Here is a 22,666-nt window from a genome sequence, read left to right on the forward strand (position 1 = left end):
TATCTCTAGATCTTCAATGACTCAAAGTTTCCTAGTGTTGGTCGAGTGGATTTTGGATTCAAAGGAGGTAGCCTATTTATTAAGTCGGGCCAGCTGAACCGCCTACGCGACACTCTTGCCTTTCTCTGCTTCGAGCTGCTCGGAGCTTTTATTCAGATTGGCCCTTAACTGAGCTATCTCGGTGTTCATCTACTCTAGTTGTGCTTGAGAAGCAGATGATTGGCCGCTTAAAGCATGAAGCTGTTGGACTTCACGCTCCAGGTAAGCAAGGCTATGACATATGACCAGACTTTCCACCCAATACTGCAAAGAACGTTAAGCATTATACAAACTGAGTAGACGAAAGAAAGGGGAAAGCTATATATACCCTAGTATACATCTTGGTGTGGTTATTCGCCAATTCCCCCGAAGCTCACCGCCGCACAGACTCGTGTGTCAGCCCATATCTGTGCGAGATGCTCTTGTATTCTTATTTGATGTTCAGGGGTGAGGGACGCTGGGTCGTCTGGATGACGGTACTCGTCAGTTGGCAAATAGATGATTGTCGTTATCGATCTCTGGCCGCTCGGGCCAAAAGGTGCAAAAGTCGTCTGACCGGTAGGCTGTGAAGAGACCGACTGGATGTGGGACACCTGCACCATCGACAGAGAGGGGGGCATGAAGGCGGTCGGTGGTGCGTAGATTGTCCCTTGAGACAGCCTGGACAGTGAAGGTGTTCGGTCGGAGGACAGAGACATAAGAAATTCCCCAAGGCCCTGCTGAGGAAGTGGAAGGGAAGTTTCACTCCGCTCGGATAGGGGTGGAAGAGAAGTCTCACCCTGCTCGGAAGGAGGTCGAGAGTTGATCGCGGTGGGGGTCTGCATGGCTGAAGTAGCCGTTCGGGAGGAACCTTCCGCTTGACATCTTTTGCAGTGTTGTAGGGGTTCATCGGAAGTTGTCGACTCCGAAGCGACAACTATCGAGACTACAAACAAACGTTTAGACAGAAGGTCCGCTGTGGCAGTCGCCGCATCACTCACGGCTGTCTGACTTCCTCCAGCGTCGCTTCCCAACACTTGAGTTCCTTTGTACTCGACGAGCGGATCCTCGTGGGAACCGACCGATTGCAAATCGTGGCTCTCCAATTCGTCCACGACCGCAACATTGATCTCAGCGTCCACAAGTTTGACTATGTCGGCCAGATGTGCACGCAACATGACTTGGGCTGCAAAAGAAAAATAGAAATCAGTTAGATTCAAAAGTTAGACTAAGAAAGAGCATACCTAGGATGGACGGAAGCTTTGTGTGGATCGGGCTCAGACCGAACACATAGAGGACACCCTCTAGCTGCAATTTATGTATATGGTAGTTCTGACCGCCCAAGATAGAATCTGCATGAAGGTAGTCCAAGTGGCTCTTATGTTTCTTGAGCTCTGAAGGGTTCGACACCTCTAACTGCCACCTGGTCGGGAAATCCGGCAACTTGAGAAAGCGAATGAAAAAGTAGTAGTCCCTCCAGTGCTTGTTAAAGGACGACATCTTGTCAAAGAAGACTAGACCCACTCGAGCTTGGAAGAGAAAAGTTTCCGGCTCGGACAGTTTGAGATAATAGAAATAGTGAAAGGGTCGATGAGTGAGGGGAATGTCGTACATGCAAAATAGAACGATGATCTCGTACAACAGCCGAAAGGAGTTCGGCACTAGTTGATGGAGAGGAGGTAGATTGATGGTAAATTGGTCCCTAAAGAAGCATACAAATTCCGAAGGCAGCTCGTTCGGGCGGTCAAAAGTCGAAGGAAGACCAATTTGATAATCAGATGGAATTTCAAAGGCAGCTCTCAAACTCTCAGCACCACCTCCGTCGAACCTGAACTCAATGGATGTATACCAAAGTCAAGGGATAGATATAGGAGGTTGAGAGGAGCTTGCCATTGAAAATAAAAGTCGACAGGAAACAACCAAGAAACTCCACTGAAAGAGAGGGCACTAAGAAGGGACAATAGATAGATTTGATTGAAAGGAGACGAGAGCTTACTAGAGAAATCACTAAGATTGACGGAAAAGGCGAAGGACGCAGTGTCGCTGAGATGCTCACCGACGAAGACGCAAAGTGAGGAAGACGGTGAAGCATGCGAGGCTTATAAACCTCACGGCCGATCGACCTTAGCCGTCCGATCCAAGATTACGTAAACCTAGAATCAGATCCAACCGTTGATTTTGAAAAGACACACATTTCGTCACAAGTGAATGTCTGCCTATCACATCGAGCATGCAGCGACAGTAAGAGACACATGTCTTGCGGTCTTTGGATATCATTTAATGAACTTAATTAAAAAGGTATGACCGCGTGCGTGGCCATAATTAGCAGGGATTTGCATGGTCTTCAAAAAATATGAATGATGTTAGTCACGACCAGACTCATCCTAGGACAGACATAACGAAAGACAATTTGCCAAGTGTTGTTGCTTATCTTCCCAATTGGTGCAAGGAACGAGCTACAGGACTAAACCCGACAATGGCAAAATGAAGCCAAGTGACGCCGGCTTGTGGGCCAACCAGTGATTACAGTCCGATCGGACACTGCAGCATTTGGACCGAACAAGCTTCAGAGTCGCCAACGACATCTTGTCCAGTCAGTCGGACTTGCAACCTCCTTCGACTAGACTTGAATGGGAGGCTTGTGATGCGGTGGTAAGGAAGAGCCTACCTGGCACGAGTCAATTGCCACGGTGTAGGTCAAAGTCAGGTGGTTAACACCAGGGAAGTAGATCATTGGCTAATTGGAGAGACCCTTGGTCGATCGACCATCTGAGTAAATAAGTATAGTCCGGTCGGCAGGAGAACAAGCTACACAGGCGGGGAGCCTGAGCCGAGCGGGCCACTTGTCTGGCTCGGAGAATGACGTTGGCATTATACACTTAATGAAGCAAAAAAATGATAAAAGAGGAACAGATAGATAATTAATAAAGGAAAGAAAAAACTAAATAGAACATTCCATTTATTATTAAATGAGAAGAAGTCAAGACAAAAATATCCTCTGTCGGTAATCAATATCATTAAATAAGAAAAGACGGAGAGTCACCAGAAAGGTATAAAAAGGGCACACCAAGTATGAAGAAAGGCAAGAAAAATCTTTATCTTTAGTACTCATTTTTTTCCTCTTCAGTTTCTGACTTGAGTGTTGGAGGGTCAACGCCAGTGACCCTTTCTCTGGTTTTGGTTTTATTTTGCAGAGAGCGAGATCTTCATCCTATCAGCGGAACTGCCACCTCCCTGACTTTCCAGCTTCGCGCCTTTGGATAGGATCATGAAAGAGAGTAAGGAGATAGAAAATTTTATTTAGTTACAACGTGAGTGATTGTTAATCTAAGACAAATAGATGTGCATTAACAAACTCCCTCCTAGACCATGTCGGAAGCCGAGAAATCTCTTACAACAGTTGGAAGTTCAAAACGTTATTATAGAAGTTAAGAAGAGGCGTGTTCTCTTTACAACTAACTTCGAGGCACAGTATATATAGTCTCTGGTAAGTAATCGTCTACTGACGTGGCACATCGGAGACACCTGAAACACTTGAAGGCACCTTAAACTGGATAAAAATTTATCCTAATCTCAATGTCTGTTTTTTGATCCGGCAGATTGGAGGCGCCTCAGATGGTGACTTCTAGGCGCCTCAGTTTTGCTAACGTGAACTTCGCTATTTATCCGCTTGGAAATAACTTCAGTGCATCAAAGACAACTCAGTTCATCAGAGGCGCCTCTAGTGTCTAGCTTTCAAGGCACCTCAATACAACCGAGGCGCCTCTAGCATTAGGGCGCCTCCAATCAATGGAAGCGTCTGGGATGGTTAACTTCTGAGTTGACTATCTATTTTTTCATAAACTCGGGTGATATTTCAATCATCTGGAGTTAAGTTTATCCGAACTGAACTTTGACATTTTCCTCAAACAAACTTTTTCTCGACTTTTCATCCCTCAAATATATCATATACGTCCTTCTCACTCAATCCCTCTAGATGTATCTAATTCCTTAATCATAAAATATGAAAAGACACATCAAAACTAACTCAGTTACTTATATTATATTATCACTCCTGATCTATCCCTATAGCCTATTGCGACTGAGTCATCTGTGATAGTTACGAAGTTCGTCAGAAGGATTTTTTTTTAAAAAAATAAATTAAATTTGGAGAACACTCGGGCCTAGACTTTCCAAAACTCATGTCCACTTCACAAAACTGCGGGACTTTTTGTGCCTTCAACGGATAAATACTCGAGCCGCTGTCGCCAAAGGCGCAGCGGACTCTTTTTTCCATAGACGCAAACGTCGGCCTCCGCGGACCACACCCTGCGCTAATCCAAACCTCTCCCGTGCCAATCCCGCCTACTTTTCTCCTCCGTCGATGGTGGCGCTCAATCTCGCTGCGAATCCCACAGGGCCTTCTAATTGAGCTGATCGGAAGGGGTTTTTTTCCTTTTGACCGGATGCTGGCGATCTGCTCGGCCGGAGCGCCCGTCAATCTCTGCCTTCTTCAGGGCGAGAGGGGCACCGGCCGTGGAGGTTGCATCGGGGGCCTATCGGCGAAGGACGGACGGTGGCGATGCACTGGCCGCGGTCGCTTGCCGGTCTCTGCTCGAGCTCGGCTTTCTAATTTCTTCTCTTCCCCGATCGGTTTGGATTCTCAGGTTTGATCTGATTTCTCCAGTAAAGGGTTCGTGTTTTGGTCTCCGGATTAGGTCTGTAATCGCCGGCGGAGGTTCTTCGTGCTTCTCCTTATTCGTTTTTGATATGTGGTTTTGCATCTGGATTCTGGAGTGTGCAATGCCTTTTGGAATTGGAATTGATCATTATCTGCTTATTGGTTTGCCTTGCTTACTTTCATATCGTTTGCATGGTGCCTACCTAGAAAATAAAGTTCTTGCAGTCAAACTTCGATGAATAAGTTTTTTATCCAAGAAATTTTTTTTTACAATGATTTTTGTTACAGATTTCTGAAAATATATATACATATTTATATGTAGTAGACATGTGTGCTTCGTGAATTGCTACATGAGTGTTGCTTGTGGCTGGTTCCCATCTATAAGATAGAATGCTGTAAACCCCTCTAAATGGTGTATATGTCAAATTTTGTTTGCTCTTATTTCTTTAATTATGCCTCTATTTCTCATTTCTTAGCTCTTGGTTTAGATCAGTTCTCCATTGGCGAATATTGTTTCTTTGACCTTATCTTCATTTTTTTTTCCACTTATGCCATCAATAGGGATATTTTCTTTTGAAAAATAAAAAAAATACCGGAGGTGATTAGATATTCCAATTTCCAAAGCAGTCATACATTCTTGTTTTTATAAACTTTGTTTGGGAGCAGTCATGAAACTTCACCTTTCAAGTTCATGGTATATCTCATTGGCTCTTGATCATTTATGTGGCTAAATAACCTTATTTTTAAGCTGTAGACCTTTCAAACTCAAGATGTATCTCAAATGCTGTGGATTGGTCCTGTACCCGGTGACATTGCTGAAGTGGAGGCATATTGTAGGATCTTCCGAGCTGCTGAACAATTGCATTCTGCTATAATGGGCACTTTGTGCAATGCAGAAACTGGAGTATGTGCTGTTCCTTATGATATCCCTTCTGAGGAAATGCCCATACTTGAAGACAAGATAGTCGCAATACTTGGCTGCATGTTAGCATTACTAAATAGAGCTAGAGCAGATGTCTTGTCAGGGAGGTCATCTATCATGAGTTCATTCAAGGTCTCAGATATTACTACTTTGGATGGTAAGGTTCCGCCACTTGCTGCTTTCAGGAGTGAAATGAAAAAGTGCTGTGAGAGTTTGCAAGTTGCTCTTGCAAGTGTTTTTACACCCATTGATGATCGCAGCATTGATATCTTGAGGAGACTGCAAAGGTTGAAGAACGTATGTTATGATGCTGGATTTGCACGCCCTGATGGCTATCCTTGTCCAACAATTTTTGCCAACTGGGGTCCTGTATTCTTCTCCACTAGGAAAGAGGACAGCGTGTTGGAAGATTCTGAGATAGCATTTTGGCGGGGTGGTCAACTAACAGTCGAGGGTTTGACATGGTTGTTGGAGAAAGGATTTAAAACAATTGTAAATTTGAGGGAAGAGGCATCCAATGATGAATACTACCTAGATTCTGTTCAAAAAGCCATTTCACATGGAAAGATAGAGTTGATAAATTTACCTGTTGAAGTTGGGACTGCTCCTTCAGTAGAACAGGTTGAACAGTTTGCTACGTTAGTTGAAGATCCAAATCAAAGGCCTATTTATCTGCATAGCAGGGAAGGTGTCGGTAGAACTTCTGCCATGATTTCAAGGTGGAGGCAGTATATAACACGGTCTTCTTCAGTTTCAACCCTCCACTCTAACCTGAATGGGAAAGCATGGAAAAACACAACAGAAGAGGAAAGCCTAAACCCACATAATCCTTTGTTACCATTGTCTAAGGAAAACACATCTTTAAGAGATGACCTCATTCTGCATTCTTCATCAGATGTGTTTATTGGTAACAAAAATCAAGGTTTTCCAGCTCCAGCAGTTGAAAACCAGCATGAAAAGATGAACCGTGAGGTTGTTTTAATAGATAAATCACAATCAGAACAACGAAATTATGATACTAATGCAAACATAAGCTCCAACTTCTCTATATGCAGCGATCCTCTCAGGTCACAGTTTCCTACATGCAACATTTTATCAAGGAAAGAAATGATCACATTTTTCAGAAGTAGTGAGTTTGCTCCAAAAACCTATATGAATAATCTAAAGAAGAAGTCTACATGGTTATCAGTTACAAGTGTGCCATCTCAACTAAGGGATCGAGCTAATGAAGCTTCAGAGGGTCTCAAGTTACCAGTTCAAATTCAGTCTCAAATTCCAAAGGCAGAACCTACTGATGGTAACCTCCATTTTAACATTAGTACCACCACTGGCCTAAATGGAAAACCTATCAGTACTGCAGCTGATGTGGATGGCTATCCTAAATGGGTAGGCACTGCAACTACTGAACCTAATGCTATAAGAAATACGAACAATAGTAATGGTGAGCAAGTTTTAAGTATCACTGGGGGAAAAGAAAAAAGGAAAGATGCTAAAAATTCCTCAGAGATGGACGACAATGCTTTGGCTCTTGGTGGAGATATGTGTGCTTCAGCTACTGGTGTAGTTAGGCTTCAATCAAGAAGAAAAGCAGAGATGTATCTGGTACGTACCGATGGGTTTTCTTGCACCAGGGAAAAGGTAACAGAATCATCTTTGGCTTTCACACATCCAAGCACCCAACAACAAATGCTCATGTGGAAGTCTCCTCCAAAGACTGTGCTACTGTTAAAGAAGTTAGGGAAGACACTTATGGAAGAAGCCAAAGAGGTACTTGTCACTGGTTTTATTTTTATTTCTGTTGCTATGCTGTAGACTAATATTATGTTAAGAAATTGACCTTTTGATTAGATAATACATGAAATACAATTAGGAACTCAAAAATTGTAAGAATAAAGTTCAGTGGCATTTGTAAATTTGAGGTATGTTCTCTGCATTCTTATTTGCAGGGTTATTGGAGGGGCTGCACACGCTATCACTATTATGCTTGGTTCTTATTATTATAAGTACTAATGATTAATTTATCTGCATCCTTCCCATCTAGGATGGGAATTTGGTCGGGACCTTATGAACATAATCTAATCCTATGGACCTTTCCCAATTCATAGATAGGATTTCAATTCCAATAATCTTAACTTACTGGAGTATACTTACATTTACATATACATTTAAAGCTGAACATGTATTGAAAGCAGGCCAATTCGATACCATCTATGAAGTTTTTTTTCTACCTGAAAATGCTTTTTAAGTTGTAAATTGAACTCTTTTTAATTTGGTCACTATCTTTCATCGTATAGAAATCACTACGTGCAATATGAAAATGTAACACATTACGATTTACATTTTATTTGTCAATTACTAATGAAGGTTTTAGTTATGTTTTATCATATGCAAGGAGCACTTGCAATGTTTATAATAATATTAGACAATGAATGTTAATATGTGGAATAGTCAAAGGTGTCTGATAAATTTGATAATTAAAATAGCCGAATTGATTAGAGTAGAAGGTTAAAGGGATAGGTAGAGTTCAAAGAAAATATGACGTAATTAATTTGAATACGGTCCGTGTTATTTCCTTGCATAGAGCTCAACGAGGGGATAAATTCATGTAGACAACTCCAAATAGTTGGGAGTTGGGACAAACACAACTTAATGAAAATTAAATTTTAATATATATGTCAATTATAAAGATGAAATATAATTTCATAAAATACTTGTTAAATTGAAGATTTTGTAATCACACACTCTAATCCAATAACCGAATTAGATCTAATAGCCGACCATAAATAGTTGGGGCTCTTGATTTTTCCTATAACTATATAAGTTCCTTAATTTTTTTAAATCAAATTCTTTATACAAATATTCAGTCTTACTTTAGCAGTCGTATGATTTTATTTTTGATATAAAATCCATGAGGTTGAATCATTATTAGATCCTAGTTTGGTTTTTAAGATGATTTCTGTTTGACAGTTGTGTTTTAGTTAGCCATTTTGCTTAATATTTAACAGGTGATTTAGACTTGCATAGAGATCAACATGATAAGATGAGAAAAGGTTGAGGGTTGTGCTAGGCCTTGACAATAAGCATATACATCTTAAGAGATGATATTCATGTAGGTGATTCTGGTAGTTGGGGCCAACACAACCGAGAGTTAAGTGGCTGGACAAGAGGTAGGCAACTTCAAGTAGTTGCGACTGACATTGGTCTTTTGTTGATTCACTTTATAGTAAGAATGAGAATAAGATGACATTTGTCTGAACAACAATAGAAATCATTCTGTTTTTTGAATGACAACCGTGGGAGTCACTTATTCCATTTCAAGTTTTCTATTTTCCATGTTACAAACCACATTATTAACAAATATGCAAAAATGAAAAGTTTTATCTGGTTAGTGAATTTTTTACTCTTATCTCTCCAGCCTCTGTTTCAACTTGCTTTCTTGTAGAATACTCATTTTTGAATGTGCAATGGATGCTTCTTAAGAATTTCTATTGTAGTTCTTGTCTTTATATTTATATGTTTGAAGTTTAGACCATCCTATGAACAGATTTATTTTATCTTGTCTTTCTATTACATATCTTCTGTTTTGGAAAATGCAGGTTGCTTTGTTTCTTTACCATCAAGAGAAAATGAATGTTCTTGTAGAGCCTGATGTGCACGATATATTTGCTAGGATCCCTGGTTTTGGTTTTGTGCAGACCTTCTATAATCAAAATACCAGGTAATGAATATATTTCCAAACATATTACCAGATGTTAATATCAGATGACGAACAGATTTCAGAGCATATTGCCAGATGTATAGATGTTCTCACATATCTTGGAATCATGCAGTGACCTTCATGAGAGAGTTGATTTTGTGGTTTGTTTGGGAGGTGATGGTGTCATTTTACATGCTTCAAACTTATTTAGAGGTGCAGTTCCTCCTGTTGTCTCATTTAATTTGGGGTCTCTTGGATTCCTCACATCCCATCCTGTATGTCTTTCCTCCAGTTTTGATTGTATTTTCTCCATACTAAGCCCCTTTTGTGATGATATTAGATTGTTTTTCTTGCAGTTTGAAGAGCACAAACAAGACTTAAGAGCGATTATCTATGGGAACAACACAGTAGGAGTCTATATTACTCTTCGAATGCGTTTGCGATGTGAAATATTTCGCAGTGGAAAGGCGGTTCCTGGGAAAGTGTTTGATGTTCTAAATGAAGTAGTAGTCGACCGTGGTTCTAACCCATACCTTTGCAAAGTCGAGTGTTATGAGCATAATCATCTTATAACCAAAGTACTGTACCTTTTATGCATCGTAGATCTTATATATTGGACAATTACTTTATTACTATAATTATATCTTTTAATAGGATCTTGTTCACATGCTTACTCTTCCTTGAGTCATTTGTCATGAGCATGCCATTTTATTTGTCCTAATAGCTTATTTCATGTTGTCTGAGAAAGTGTTAAATACTCCATGAGAAGTGTTTTTGCCTATTATGTTATATTGTAAATAATCCTGATAGATGGTTCATTTGGTCGTATTAAGATACACCAACCTTGTTAGCTACATTTTCTTTTAGATGAACCTAATATCTGCCCATGCACATTCTATGTTGTTTTAAACTTATTTTCAGAATTTCATGCTGTTGTACTAGAGAACTAGTTTAACTTTTGTCTAATTTATCATAGGTACAAGGTGATGGGGTTATAGTAGCCACACCAACTGGAAGCACAGCCTACTCAACAGCTGCTGGGGGATCCATGGTCAGTAACTTTATCCATACCTTTTTATGGACAATTTTATCTCATCGATGTATGTTCATCATAGTTTTAAAATTTTCCTGTTTTATTTATTTTCAATATTTGAACTGTTTGACCCAACGCCAAATTGTCAGGATCACACTACGACAATGAGTATTTGGATTGTTCGAACTTGAAAGTAACTTTGTTTGCTGCTCAGAAACTATGCATAACCAGAAATAGTTAACATAGTTTTTGTCTACCTGATTAAATAGATTTTATTGTAAAACTTTAGTTATTTTAACATACACACAACAATATAACAATAATGTTTGTAATTTTAATATGTCAAGGTGTTGTTTTGATCCTCTTTCTCTTCTATTTTTATTTTAGTTTTTCTAGTAAGTAAACTCCAATACTGCTAATCCAGTTCCACAATAAGGACGATCTAAATAATACTGCGATGGCCTACCTTGTCCTTAGCTTTCATTTCACTTTATATCATCGCCTAACTCATGAAGGCTATGCAGTTCAGGCATAAATATGACTATTGTAGCTGCTTAGTAGACCTTACCTGAAATAAAACATTCTTCAGAATGAATGGCAGGAAAGAAGAGTAAAAATTATGATGTTCCAAGACACCAAATCTGTTTGAGAAATCCAAAGTTCATATGTGATATTTAATGGAGGCATAAAGATCGTTTTATCCATGATATTCTATTTTTACCCTTGTCTTGTTTGAGCAACAGATTGAATGTATTTGCTTTACCATATAATAACAAAGTCATTAGATTAGGCCTGCTTCTGACTTTAGTTCTCTTGTATTGCAATTGATATAGAATTTCGATTGTTTGAGGCCCATTTTACCATGGCTTTATGTTTGTTAATATTTAACAAGATATTGTTTGTCAGATGAGCTTTGTCTAATCCCTATAGACTTGGAGATCTCGGAAATTACTACGTATTTAATTTCGGTGTTCAAAATGATCTGTTCTGGACTTTGCTGTAATGATTCTTCATTATTAATAGCAAGATAGAACTTACAAACTTTAGGCATTTGAAAACATGTAATCATTCTGACTTGAATTCATTTGTTGATCGTTAATGGTGTTCGTAGTGGTTTGTCAGATTTTTCATTTCTTTTCGATTTCACTGTGTGCTGAGATAGCTGTTGTAACTTGCAGGTCCACCCAAATGTTCCGTGCATGCTATTTACTCCGATTTGTCCGCATTCTCTTTCATTTAGGCCCGTCATACTTCCTGATTCTGCACAGCTAGAGATGAAGGTGAGATTCATCTTAAATTTCTCCTTGTAGTGTCGCGATTATCTTGTGAAGTCTTTCAGATTTGACTTAAGAGGCAAGACTGGTTAATTTAGCTAAATTATGTAGTCGAGTGACTTGAGTCACAATATTCTTGGAAGCAAAACTTACAAAGAGAATTATTTAGTAGATTCTATACCTTCTACTGATGCATTTTTCAGCCTACTAATCTGCAACGTCTTACCAGATTCCTGAAGACGCGAGAAACAACGCATGGGTTTCGTTTGACGGCAAAAGACGACAGCAACTCTCTAGAGGAGATTCCATTCGTATAGCAATGAGTCAACATCCACTCCCAACTGTAAATAAATCTGATCAGACAGGAGATTGGTTCCGTAGCTTGATTCGATGCTTGAACTGGAACGAACGGAAGGTTCAGAAGGCACTATGACTTCGAGAGCTTAACCCCCACCTGACCCCAAATAGCTTACACATCGGTACATACTATACCTCCCTTCCAAACTCGAGCAACGGCCTTCAAAGACCTCTGCTACGTCTGTACATAGTACAAACCATCATGATGCCTAATGCTCAAAGTCGTGAACATCATGAAGATTTTGTTGGACTTCTACACTGATTACTCCTTCGAGAAGGCATCGTTCCTGAAACTTTTTTTTTCGTTAATACACCGAGAATTCTGTTAGTTGTATACTTCCATGTAATATAGCAAAGAGATCATGTTTTCTCTTCAGCCTTGTTCAAACTTCTGTTGGAAGTTTGAATTATCTATAGTTCATAATCTTCATCACAGCAGAATCATGTTGATCAACAAATGGAGTTCAAGAAAACCCGATTTGAAACTACTACAATGGCTGGTCAACTCTCTGTTGTCATTTTCTTTTCAGGTAAGTGTAGCTCTCTGCATGTTTTAACCTAACAAATCTGTATCTCAGCTTTTCATTTAAGTTGACTTAATTGCAAGGAACAAGTGATTACAGTGGTCAGGGAACTGAAACTGTCTGCTTGTCTTAACTAACAAATCTGTATCTCTACTTTTCATTTATGTTGACTTTCTTCTTATTGCAATGAACAAGTGATCACAATGATCAGGTAATTGTTTACTAACAAATCTGTATCTTTTCTTTTCATTTGAGTTGACTTGCTTCTTATTGCAATGAACAAGTGATCACAATGATGGAGGTGCTTAACTTAGTGCTTGTGGAGCTTCCAATTTCAAATGGTGAAGGTGCTCGGATATCGTATTCGAATCTATCTTGATACTCCATTTTTGTGCTTGAGCTTCTTTGAATATAAGTTTTCAAGTTGTTAAAATTAGGGCTTCGAGCCTCAACCTTTTTTTCATCCTCTAGCTCATTGTTCTCTTGGCGATTAGTTCAATGAAGAATAACCTCGCTTGAATACTACTTGTTAGGACATTTTGAGAGTTAAGGGGGGCGGGAGGTGATTAGTTCCAATCGCTTCGTTGATGATAATCTGCAATGGAAAATTTGAAACAATCGTTAATATTAGGATTTATTTGGTATCCACCTCCTTGAGATGACTAATCCAAGGATACATACAGTGCACATATTCTGTTGGTCCCTTGCGTCCGACAAGAGGGGGTGAATTGTCCTGCACAATATAAAATAAATGAAACATCTTTCTCGACTTTAAAAACTAAATTAAGACACATTTAATAGTAAATTAATTAAAAAGAAAATAGAGGTAGATCTTTTTCTTGGTTTACAATCAAAAGATTGCTAGTCCAAGACGTTGAAAGTTCACTATTAAATCTCCTTCTGGTGGAGGAGCCTCTTACAACAGTTAAAACACTAGATCACAAAGTAGAACATAAGAGAAGATCGTTTACAAGTGTTGTATTGACTACTAAGATCAGGGTCGTATTTATAGTCTTGCTCCAAGCGTCTGGAAGGGTTCCGGGCGCTTAGGTGTGGATAAAACTTTATCCACGGCGCAACAAATCGCAACAACTCAATCTAGATAAATTTCTCTAGTCCGGGCACTTGGAATAGCTCCAGGTGCCCGGACCGCCTTTGCAAGGGGCACCTGGCCAAGGCACCCTAGCTGGACCAAACTGGTCCAGGCTCCTGGACTCCGGGCGCCCGTACCACAGTCAACTTCAGGTTGACTTTTCGTCCAGGTCTTCCACTCCGGCTCTGCTCGCTTAGATAATTTTGGTCATCCTGAATAGGGCTACCTAAATTCATTTTCTGGCCTTCTTTAGCAACTTTTCTCTCCCGTTTCTCATCCCTTGGAAATATTACCAATCTCCTTCTCGTCTACCAGCGTACTCTTCTACAGTGTCTCGTGCCTCGGATGCATCGAGCTCGTCGACTCTCTCCCGTGCCGTCCTCATTAGCTGCGTCTTTTGCTCAACTTCTTGTACTCCTAAGTTCTTGCACACTTATACATAAGACATCAAAACACAACATGACCTAATTTTGGTTTGGTTGATCACATTAAAACTACCACAAGGTACTTATAGTCTTCCCTTTTTTCATGTGAGCAATCTAAGTTAAGTTAGAGAAAACCAAAAACAAATAATAGTAAGGTAATAAGTATAAATTTTGTAATTATGCAAAAATAAAGATGTACTTGTTGGTGCAGTTTACACTAACGGTTTAACTCAGGTTTTGATGAATGATAAATAAGTTAAATTAGGTATAATTGTGATCTAAGCACTTTATCAAGTGTGCGGGAGTTAACCCGATAGGTCGACGGGCCGACCGAATATCTGGTGAGAAGTCTAGATAGGTCGACGGGCCGACCGAATATCCAGTGGGAAGTCCAGTTAGGTCAACGACCCAACCGGATAGCTGGTGTGAAGTCCAGCTAAGTCAACGGGCCGACCGGATAGTTGGTGCAAAGTCCAGATAGGTTGATGGGACGATCGAATATCTGGCAGGAAGTCCAGTTAGATCTACAGACCAGACAACTGGCAAATTGGTAAGTAAAGGTAAGTCACTAGAGGAGAGTGACTAAGTGAGGACGCATCCCAGTTAAGGGGACAGTAGGCATCAATTCAGTTTAGGTCCATTTTGGATTATCAATCTGAGACCTTGATTAGGTCCGGGTCCTGGGTGGACATAAACTAATTACTACTGCTTAGTATTGTGCTAACACTTGTCTTGCAGGTCATTATTATTGGGGTTGCAAGATTGCAAACATAGTCCCACATTGAAAACACATGGGAAAGATCATGATTTTATAAGAGAAAGATATCTCCATTGGCATGAGGCCTTTTGGGGAGGGCCCAAGAGCAAAACCATGAGGGCTTAGCCCCAAAGTGGACAATATCATGCCATTGTGAAGATATCTAAATTCTTTTCGATCCTACAATTATTTGGTGTATTGGACTAACGTTGTTTTGCAGGACAGAGGAGCAAATTTGCCTTCAGATGAACAGTGCTCGAAGACGCCTTTAAGTAGATGAAGGCGCCTTCGTACTGTTCATGGAAGACACTTTCCAAAGGATGAAGTTTGACGATTAAAAGAGATAAGGCACAACATTTGCGGGATAAACTTTATCCTATTGGAGGTGCCTTTAATGTCGATTGAAGGCGCCTTCCATGCTCTATTTAAGACTGCTCGCTCAAGGCTTCTACAATAACTCACATATAAGCTTCTACGCATCCGATTGAGGTTCCGACTACTCCGACCTACTACTGTGACTCTGCTACGACGTTGTTGCGCCCAACTACTGCCAAGGAATCGACTGACACCGAGTCTAAGCTGACAATCTTTGAAGGTGCTGGGTAATGAGCTATAATTTGTGTATTTAACTATTTGAAATAGGACAAATGCATGGTGTTGCACTTGTTTCATCTTTTTGTGTACTTGATTCCCTTTCTGGAGGTACTGCAAAAGGTATTTTAGTGGATTACCCATCAATAGGTCCGTGGGACTTGAATCTTGGAGTAGGAGTCGCCAAAGGCTTTGAACCAAGTAAAACCGAGCGCGTGTTCTTTTACTTGCTTTTCTATTTCTGTCTTTTCTCGTAGTTTCCCGCTGCATACTGAGTTCTTAAAAATGAAAAAGACCCGTTTTTTAAAACCACATGATTCACCCCCTCTCACGTGTGACTCGATCTAACAGTACTCTCTTCGTAAATCTAATCTCTAAGTTTCCTCCTTTGATCACATTAAAAATAGGGATGTATTGTGAAAATAATTTGAAGTAAATTCAAAACAGAGTGGATAAAAATATAGTGACCATCATTCAGAAAAATCATGAATTTTAAATTTTAAAAATCTCGATTTTTACGATTTATAAACTACTTTTAGAAAAAGTAATTAAAAAATTATTTTTAATTGTGAAAAAATTATGAAAATTTCTTATAACGGTTAAACAACCTTATCATAAACTAGAGATAAAATTTTCATGAAAAATTAATATTAATTTAAGTATTAATAAATTCTTTTTTATATAAAGATATTTTACATTAAAAATTATTGAAAAATAGTTTCTAAGTTTAAAAAATCTTGAAAAATTTTCTAAGAATTTAATGGAGCAAATATTTTTATAGAAAAAATAAATTTTCAAAAATTTGATCTTTGAGAATTTTTAATGTTAAAAATTAGCATTTGGATAAATAATTCAAAGAAAATTTAATAACGATTAAAAAAATTTGAAAATATTTTCTTAAATAGAGAATATGATAAATGTTAACAGAAAAATAAATTTTACAAAAAATAGAACTATGATATTGATCCTGTCCGAAAGCTGAATCAACGGACGCTGGGCACGTGGCGCTTTCCGGTTGTTGACGTGGGTCTTCGAATGCTGGTGCGAACCTCCGGCGATCCTGCAAAGAAGTCGGGCCGGGAATGGGTTCCCGGCGGCGACCCTCCGACGCTCAAGTCAGGCAAGCTAACAGTGAAGAAGTGGCTCCCAAAGTTGTAAAACGCGTACCTCCGGTAAAGTATAAGGCTCCTTATATAGAGCGGTGAAAGGGCTCACGCACACCTACCGAGGCACATACGTGTCCTTAGCCCATACCTCGATATGTGTTTGTCAGAAAGCTTACCTGACACCATACTGCTACAGTCCAGGCACGTCTTCGATGGGACAGCAGAACACCTTGCCGCCAGATTTGGAGTATGGCCTAGTCATAGGACTTGACAGCTGTCATAAGATGTTCCTTGTCCTTCTCTCCCTACTCCATGCCGGGGCGTCCGGCCGGCCGGCACTCACCTCACGTCGGCCCTCCGTATGCATCGGTATGCTGGGGAGATCCTCGGTAAGGTGTTATGTGGGGACTGCTAGCAGTATGTTACGTTATGTCTACGGCTGAGCATGACTTCCGCTCGGCCCTTCGTTACTGTTCAATCGAGCGCCGGAATCCCGACGCCGGTCGGGGTGCCTTTTTCCATCGGTTATTTACCGATCAGCAGGCCGGGAGGTCGACCCCTCCTTCTCCGGTCGGCCGACCGGTCCGCCCTTCTCCGGTCGGCCGACTGGTCCGCCCTTCTCCGGTCGACCACCTGGCCCTTTGACTTCCACATGACGTTGACCCTTCAAAATGGGGGTCCCCTATTTTAACCGCCGGATCAGATATATTTTAAAATTGAAGATTATAATTTTTATTAAAAAATTTATAAAAATTAATACAACATAAAAAAAATATTGAAATTTCTTCTACAATAAGAAATGAAATATTCTTTTTCGAAAAAAAACTAAATGTCTAATTAATTTTGAACAAAAATTATATAAAAAATTATTTAGATAATTCTAAGCAAACATCAAATATTAAATCAATTCATAAGTACGACATGCATACAAAATTTAATTTAAGTACGATTTTAAAACCTAATATAGGTTCTTTTTTAGCAGATTAATCAAAAAATTTCTTGAAATATATTTTTATGATATTCTTCTAATTTGACCCTTATGATATTTGATGAGGTGGTAAAGAGGGGCCCCACCCCGTGGAGGATAGTTGTCACGGTGGAGATCAAAGTCAAGGCGGTCAACGCTTAAATATCATCGGTCGATCGGGAGGAGAAGGACCCGATCCGGCCCCACCTCTAACTCGGGAGTACGCCGAACACCCGACCCGACGCTCAATGAAGTAAGGGACGCCGGAGGGAGAAGAAAAAGATGTGCAGAAGCCGGTCCGAGAAGAGCAGAACTTGTCATTGGCATAGCGGAACTTCGGCCGAGCGACTACCTCGCTCGGCCAGACACCAGGATTCAGCATTGGCAGAGCGAAACTTCGGCCGAGCGGTTACCCCACTCGGACAGGCAACAAGCTTTGACATTAGCATAATGGACCCACGGTCGAGCGGATGTGGCACAGACGCAGTGGCGGTCCAATCGGACAAGTGTGACACTGACACAACGGTGTTTTGGCCGAGCGAACGTAGCATGAGCATAGTGGAGTTCTGACCAAGCGGACGTATACAACGAAGCTCTGGTCGAGCAAACGGTACATAGGAACAGTGGAGTTCTGATCGAGCGGCCAACTGGCGGACCTAGCAGCATGTTCTCTCCCGTATCCATCGACATCCTTTTGGAAATTAGTGCCACCGACACTGGGCATGGACAACCAAAAGGTCATACGATGGAAGCTTCCACTGTCACTTCAGATATATGCTCGAGGTACTGTGTCAGAGACGCTTTACTGACAAGTCTTTTCAGGAAAAACTTTGAGAAACATGCTCATCTTGGGGAGCATGCACGCGTGCTATAGGAGCTCTATATAAAGGGGGTCCAAGCATCATCGGAGGTACGCAATACATGTGATATTCACTATTTGCGCTACAGTTTTCTTGTTGTTATGCCTTATTCTTCATCGTTGGTGACTGACTTGAGCGTCGGAGGGCCAACATCGAGGACCCCTTCCCTGGCTCGGCACTGACTTCAGCTGTGTTGCAGGTCAGAGCGGAGTCTACAGGCGGCCAGCGGGAGCGTCACATCCCCGACTTTCCATCTTTTCGACTTTCGGACAGGATCAATATTTAAAGTGCGAGTTTAGTTTTTTTTAAATTTGAAATAGCTATATTCGAAGATGCATAATTTTTTAAATTTTCTATTTTTACTTTCAATTTTTTATTTTCAATTTTTAGTTTGTCGAAATCTTCTAATCGACAAGATACTACTAAATTCCTTTTAACTCATTAATTTTCTTTTAATAATTTTTTGTTATCATTTTCTAATTGACAGGAATTTTTTTGATAAAATTTTAATAAATTTAAATAACTGGTCAAGAGGTAAAGACCGTACCTGACTTACCTTGTCGATCTCATTATCTGAAGCTCCCCCTGTAGTGTTACTTCCTTCTGACGTTGCTCCCCCTTCATCGATGCTCTCGATACTCATTTCAGTTGCTTGAAATGCCTCTTGTAGACTAATGAAACAACACTTCTCTCAGAGCCTTCTAAGAACCAGTAGTGAAGAGTGGAAAAGAAAAAGAAGTTGAATCCTTCGAAGAAATGTCTTTTATCTCACAGACTATGACTCTCAATCGATCGACCTTACCCCTAATCAATTATCACATCAGATCCAAATAAATCAAGTCGTTCAAACCTCGTAACGACTCTTGTTTGCTTCTCCCAATTAATTATCTAATGCTTGTGAATTTCTCTCAATCAATTACTTAATCGATTAAACTTCTCACGACAAAAATAACTCCCCAATCGATTGCTTAATCAATTAGAGGGCTAAATCGATTCATCACTTCTCTGTGCTCGTGATCTAGGCCCCCAATCGATTAGCTAATCGATTGGTGAAGGCTTAATCGATTGACTAATCGATTCAGTCATTTTTATCTCTCATGACAAACAACTTTCAATTGACTTGGCCCAATTAATTACCCAATCGATTGTCTAACCCTAACTTACTTAATCTAAGTTTAGAGTTTCTTTGTCCAACCTCCAGTCAACCGTGACCTATTGGGACTTTCCCACCATGTGTCCGATCAACCTTGACCCACTTGGATTTTGTTAACTTTCCGTTAGACTTCCGATCACCAAGTATGATCCTCCTTGACTCACTTGAATTTACTTTTTGCCTAACTACAATTAGGACTTCCCTTTGTCAACCTGTGGACCTCCTTGACCTACTTGAACTTTCCTTTGCCAAACTCTCAAGTTGGGACTTATCTTGTCAACGCGCGATCCTCCTTGACCCACTTATACTTCCTTTTATCTAACTGCAGTTAGAACTTTTCTTTGCCAATGTGCAATCCTCCTTGACCCACTTGGACTTCCTTTGCCTAACCCTCGAGTTAGGACTTCCCTTGTTAATGTGTGGTTCTCTTTGACCCACTTGGACTTCTTTTTGCCTAACTGTAGTTAGGATTTTTCTTTTGCCTAACCTTCAAGTTTGGATATTGCCTTGCATAATCTCCAGTTAGGACTTTACCTTTGCCTAACTCTCGAGTTAGGACTTTGTCTTACCTAATTTCTGGTTAAGATTTTATCCTTGCTTAACCCTCGAGTTAGGAATTTACCAATTAAGTATCTGGTCCTTTATGATCTACTTGACTTTTCTCTCACATATCGTCGAGTATTCGATCAACCTTGACATGCTTGATATTTTTTAGATATTTTCTAAACATATTGTCTAAACATCGAAACTCAAGCTCGAACTCATTCAAGCTTATTTAAACTGATTAATGGTACCGGATCTACCTTTATTTAAACTGATTAATTTTGACATGAGGATGATTGCACCAATATTCTCTTCTTTTTGATGTTTGATCGTATGTTTAAGTTAGACTAATCCATATTAACCTAATTCTTATGCCAAATATATGAATATGGATTTCTAAGTTAAGTACCTCCTTGCTTAAGGATGTTAGTTCTTACAAATACGATAGACCCTCCTTTAACTTTATAGGATATCTCAATAATTTTAAAACCATGAGGGCCATTTTGAAAAAGACAAATAAATTTTAGGAGTGAATGAAAATGATATATTTTGACTCACCAAAACATATTTTTCGTTAATTACATGTATTTTCTCATCGGACGATCAAGACAACCTTAAGATATATGTGACATCCTTGTTACGTGCACTATATTCTTGAGATATGATTTAACTCATCCAATCGGTAAAGGAATACGGGATATTTGAGACAGAGATCCGAATGTTCAGTGAGATAGGGAGATGTCTTGTCTGCTTCTTCCAACTTTTTTCTTCGCAAGTAGGAAAAAAAAAAAGAAGATCAATACTTCTTATCTCTTTATCTTTCTTCCGCGATCCTTCCTCTTACGTGATCGATCTTTCTAAACTGCTAACGGATTGGCCTAAGTTGACATTCTTCTTATTGCAATGAAAAAGTGATCACAATGATCAGGGAACTGAAGCTGTCTCTGTATGTCTTCTTTTCATTTAAGTTGTGTTTCTTATTACTGCTCTCTGTTTCTTAAAACAAACAGTAATTTATTAATCCATACAACCATTTAAATTATAAACCAATAACAACAATAAGAGCAATAATGATAAGTAATTATGTGACTAATAAGCTACTAATTAACTGCTTTAACTGCCTCAAATCTCGGTTCCTTGGTCATGTACTTCTGCTTCACGTACACGTCCATGTAGTCGCCGAACAAGAACTCCGGGTACGTGCCGGTGCCGTCGCCGGCTGCTTCCGCCGCCGGCGAGATAGTTGCCTGCGCTGCCGGGTTGTAGAAAGTGGCGATAGAGCGGCGGTTGCCGTCGCTGGTGGCGAGCACGCGGTGCCACGCGCTCTTGTACCGCCCGTTGCTGAGCACCTCTATCTGGTCGCCGGTGTTGATGACGATGGCGTCGGCGAGCGGCTGCACGTCGACCCACTCGCCGCCCTTGAGGACCTGCAGCCCGCCGACGTGGTCGTCCTGGAAGAGGACGATGACGCCGCCGGCGTCCGTGTGCGGCCGGAGGCCGAGCTCCACCAGGTCCAGCCGCGGGCACGGCGGGTAATGGCTCACCTTGGTGCCGAAGAAGGGCCGGAGGTGGCCGCCGCCGGTGAACCTGCTCCTGATGGTTCCCTTCTCGAGGCCCAAGTTCTCGTCCATGATCTCCATCAGTTTCTCGGCCAGCTTCTTCACCTCTGCTCTGTACTCCTTCATCGTCTCCCTGATCGATCATCCATCAAACAATTTGTCAATAATTCAAGAACAATTATCATCGAAATTCAAATTCATTCATTCATTTACTTGAATTGCGGAGGGTGAGAAGACCATTGGTTGTCGTCTTCGAGAACAAAGACATCTTCCCAATCGACATCTTCCAACTTCTTCTTTTCGACTTCTTCTTTTTCTTCTTCTTCTTGAACAAGTCGGTCGAGGAGCTGAACAGGCCGAGAGTCCTTGAAGCCCTCGGCCCTGTTCTTGTAGCACTCATTGCACACCTTCTTCACGCGTTCCAGTAGCTCCACCGGAATCCCATGGTTCACGAGCTGCAATTCGATAGTTCGTTATCGGTTCTAGATCGAAGAGAACCTCTAAATCGTATATCGTATATAAAAAGGAAAAGAAAAGATGGTAGTATCATAGACCTGAAAGAAGCCCCATTCTTCGCATCCATTGGCTATCTGAGCCAAGGCCTTGGCCCTCTCCTCTCCCTCCAACTTCGAGAAGTCGATAACCGGAATTGCCATAAGACCGTATATATGTATATATGTATGTAATCAACGATCGAAGAAACTTTTGCGACTAGAGAAGTTGTGGAATTGGTGTGAGGAATTCATGGCAAGTGAGGGGGTGTTTTATAGAGCAGGGTTTGGGGTTTGATGGCTAGTGTCACAATCTAAGGAAGTAGCAAGGAAGTTCCTTTAAAGGATGAATCAAGATAGAGAATTAGATTTGGTCAAGTTGAGCAATGGATTGTATTGTGATAATTATGGAGAATATGGTCTTGTTTAGCTCAATGAGGAAAAAGGGTAACCTATTTTTCGATGCCCCTTCATGTTGTTCTAGTGAGTTTCCTCATCGATAGATAGATAGTAAGATTTTGATTCTACATCTTGAACATGTTGATCATATGGAAAACACTTTCTTGGCCTTTTGTCTGTTTTTTTGGGTCAAACTTGCTTCCAAGTTTGGCATTTCGGCTGCTTTAGTATTTAAAT

The 22,666-nt window shown here is 40.4% G+C and overlaps 2 protein-coding genes across 2 annotated transcripts; one reads left to right on the forward strand and one right to left on the reverse strand.

The window, feature by feature from the left end:
• The first annotated feature begins 4,239 nt into the window (after nt 1–4,239).
• Nucleotides 4,240–12,396, forward strand: LOC122019966 (probable NAD kinase 2, chloroplastic). Its single transcript, XM_042577634.1, has 8 exons — nt 4,240–4,664; nt 5,433–7,367; nt 9,197–9,318; nt 9,431–9,572; nt 9,654–9,875; nt 10,274–10,348; nt 11,509–11,610; nt 11,834–12,396. Exons 1-8 carry the CDS (start codon nt 4,464–4,466, stop codon nt 12,035–12,037), a joined length of 3,003 nt encoding a protein of 1,000 aa, XP_042433568.1. The 5' UTR covers nt 4,240–4,463; the 3' UTR covers nt 12,038–12,396.
• An 8,558-nt stretch (nt 12,397–20,954) lies between these two features.
• On the reverse strand, nt 20,955–22,290 carry LOC122020406 (1-aminocyclopropane-1-carboxylate oxidase-like). Its single transcript, XM_042578328.1, has 3 exons — nt 22,094–22,290; nt 21,753–21,994; nt 20,955–21,672 (listed from the first exon to the last, which is right to left on the reverse strand). Exons 1-3 carry the CDS (start codon nt 22,193–22,195, stop codon nt 21,081–21,083), a joined length of 936 nt encoding a protein of 311 aa, XP_042434262.1. The 5' UTR covers nt 22,196–22,290; the 3' UTR covers nt 20,955–21,080.
• Nucleotides 22,291–22,666: the final 376 nt, after the last annotated feature.

Source organism: Zingiber officinale, chromosome 9A (assembly GCF_018446385.1).
Source record: "Zingiber officinale cultivar Zhangliang chromosome 9A, Zo_v1.1, whole genome shotgun sequence".
NCBI classification, from domain to species: Eukaryota; Viridiplantae; Streptophyta; class Magnoliopsida; order Zingiberales; family Zingiberaceae; genus Zingiber; species Zingiber officinale.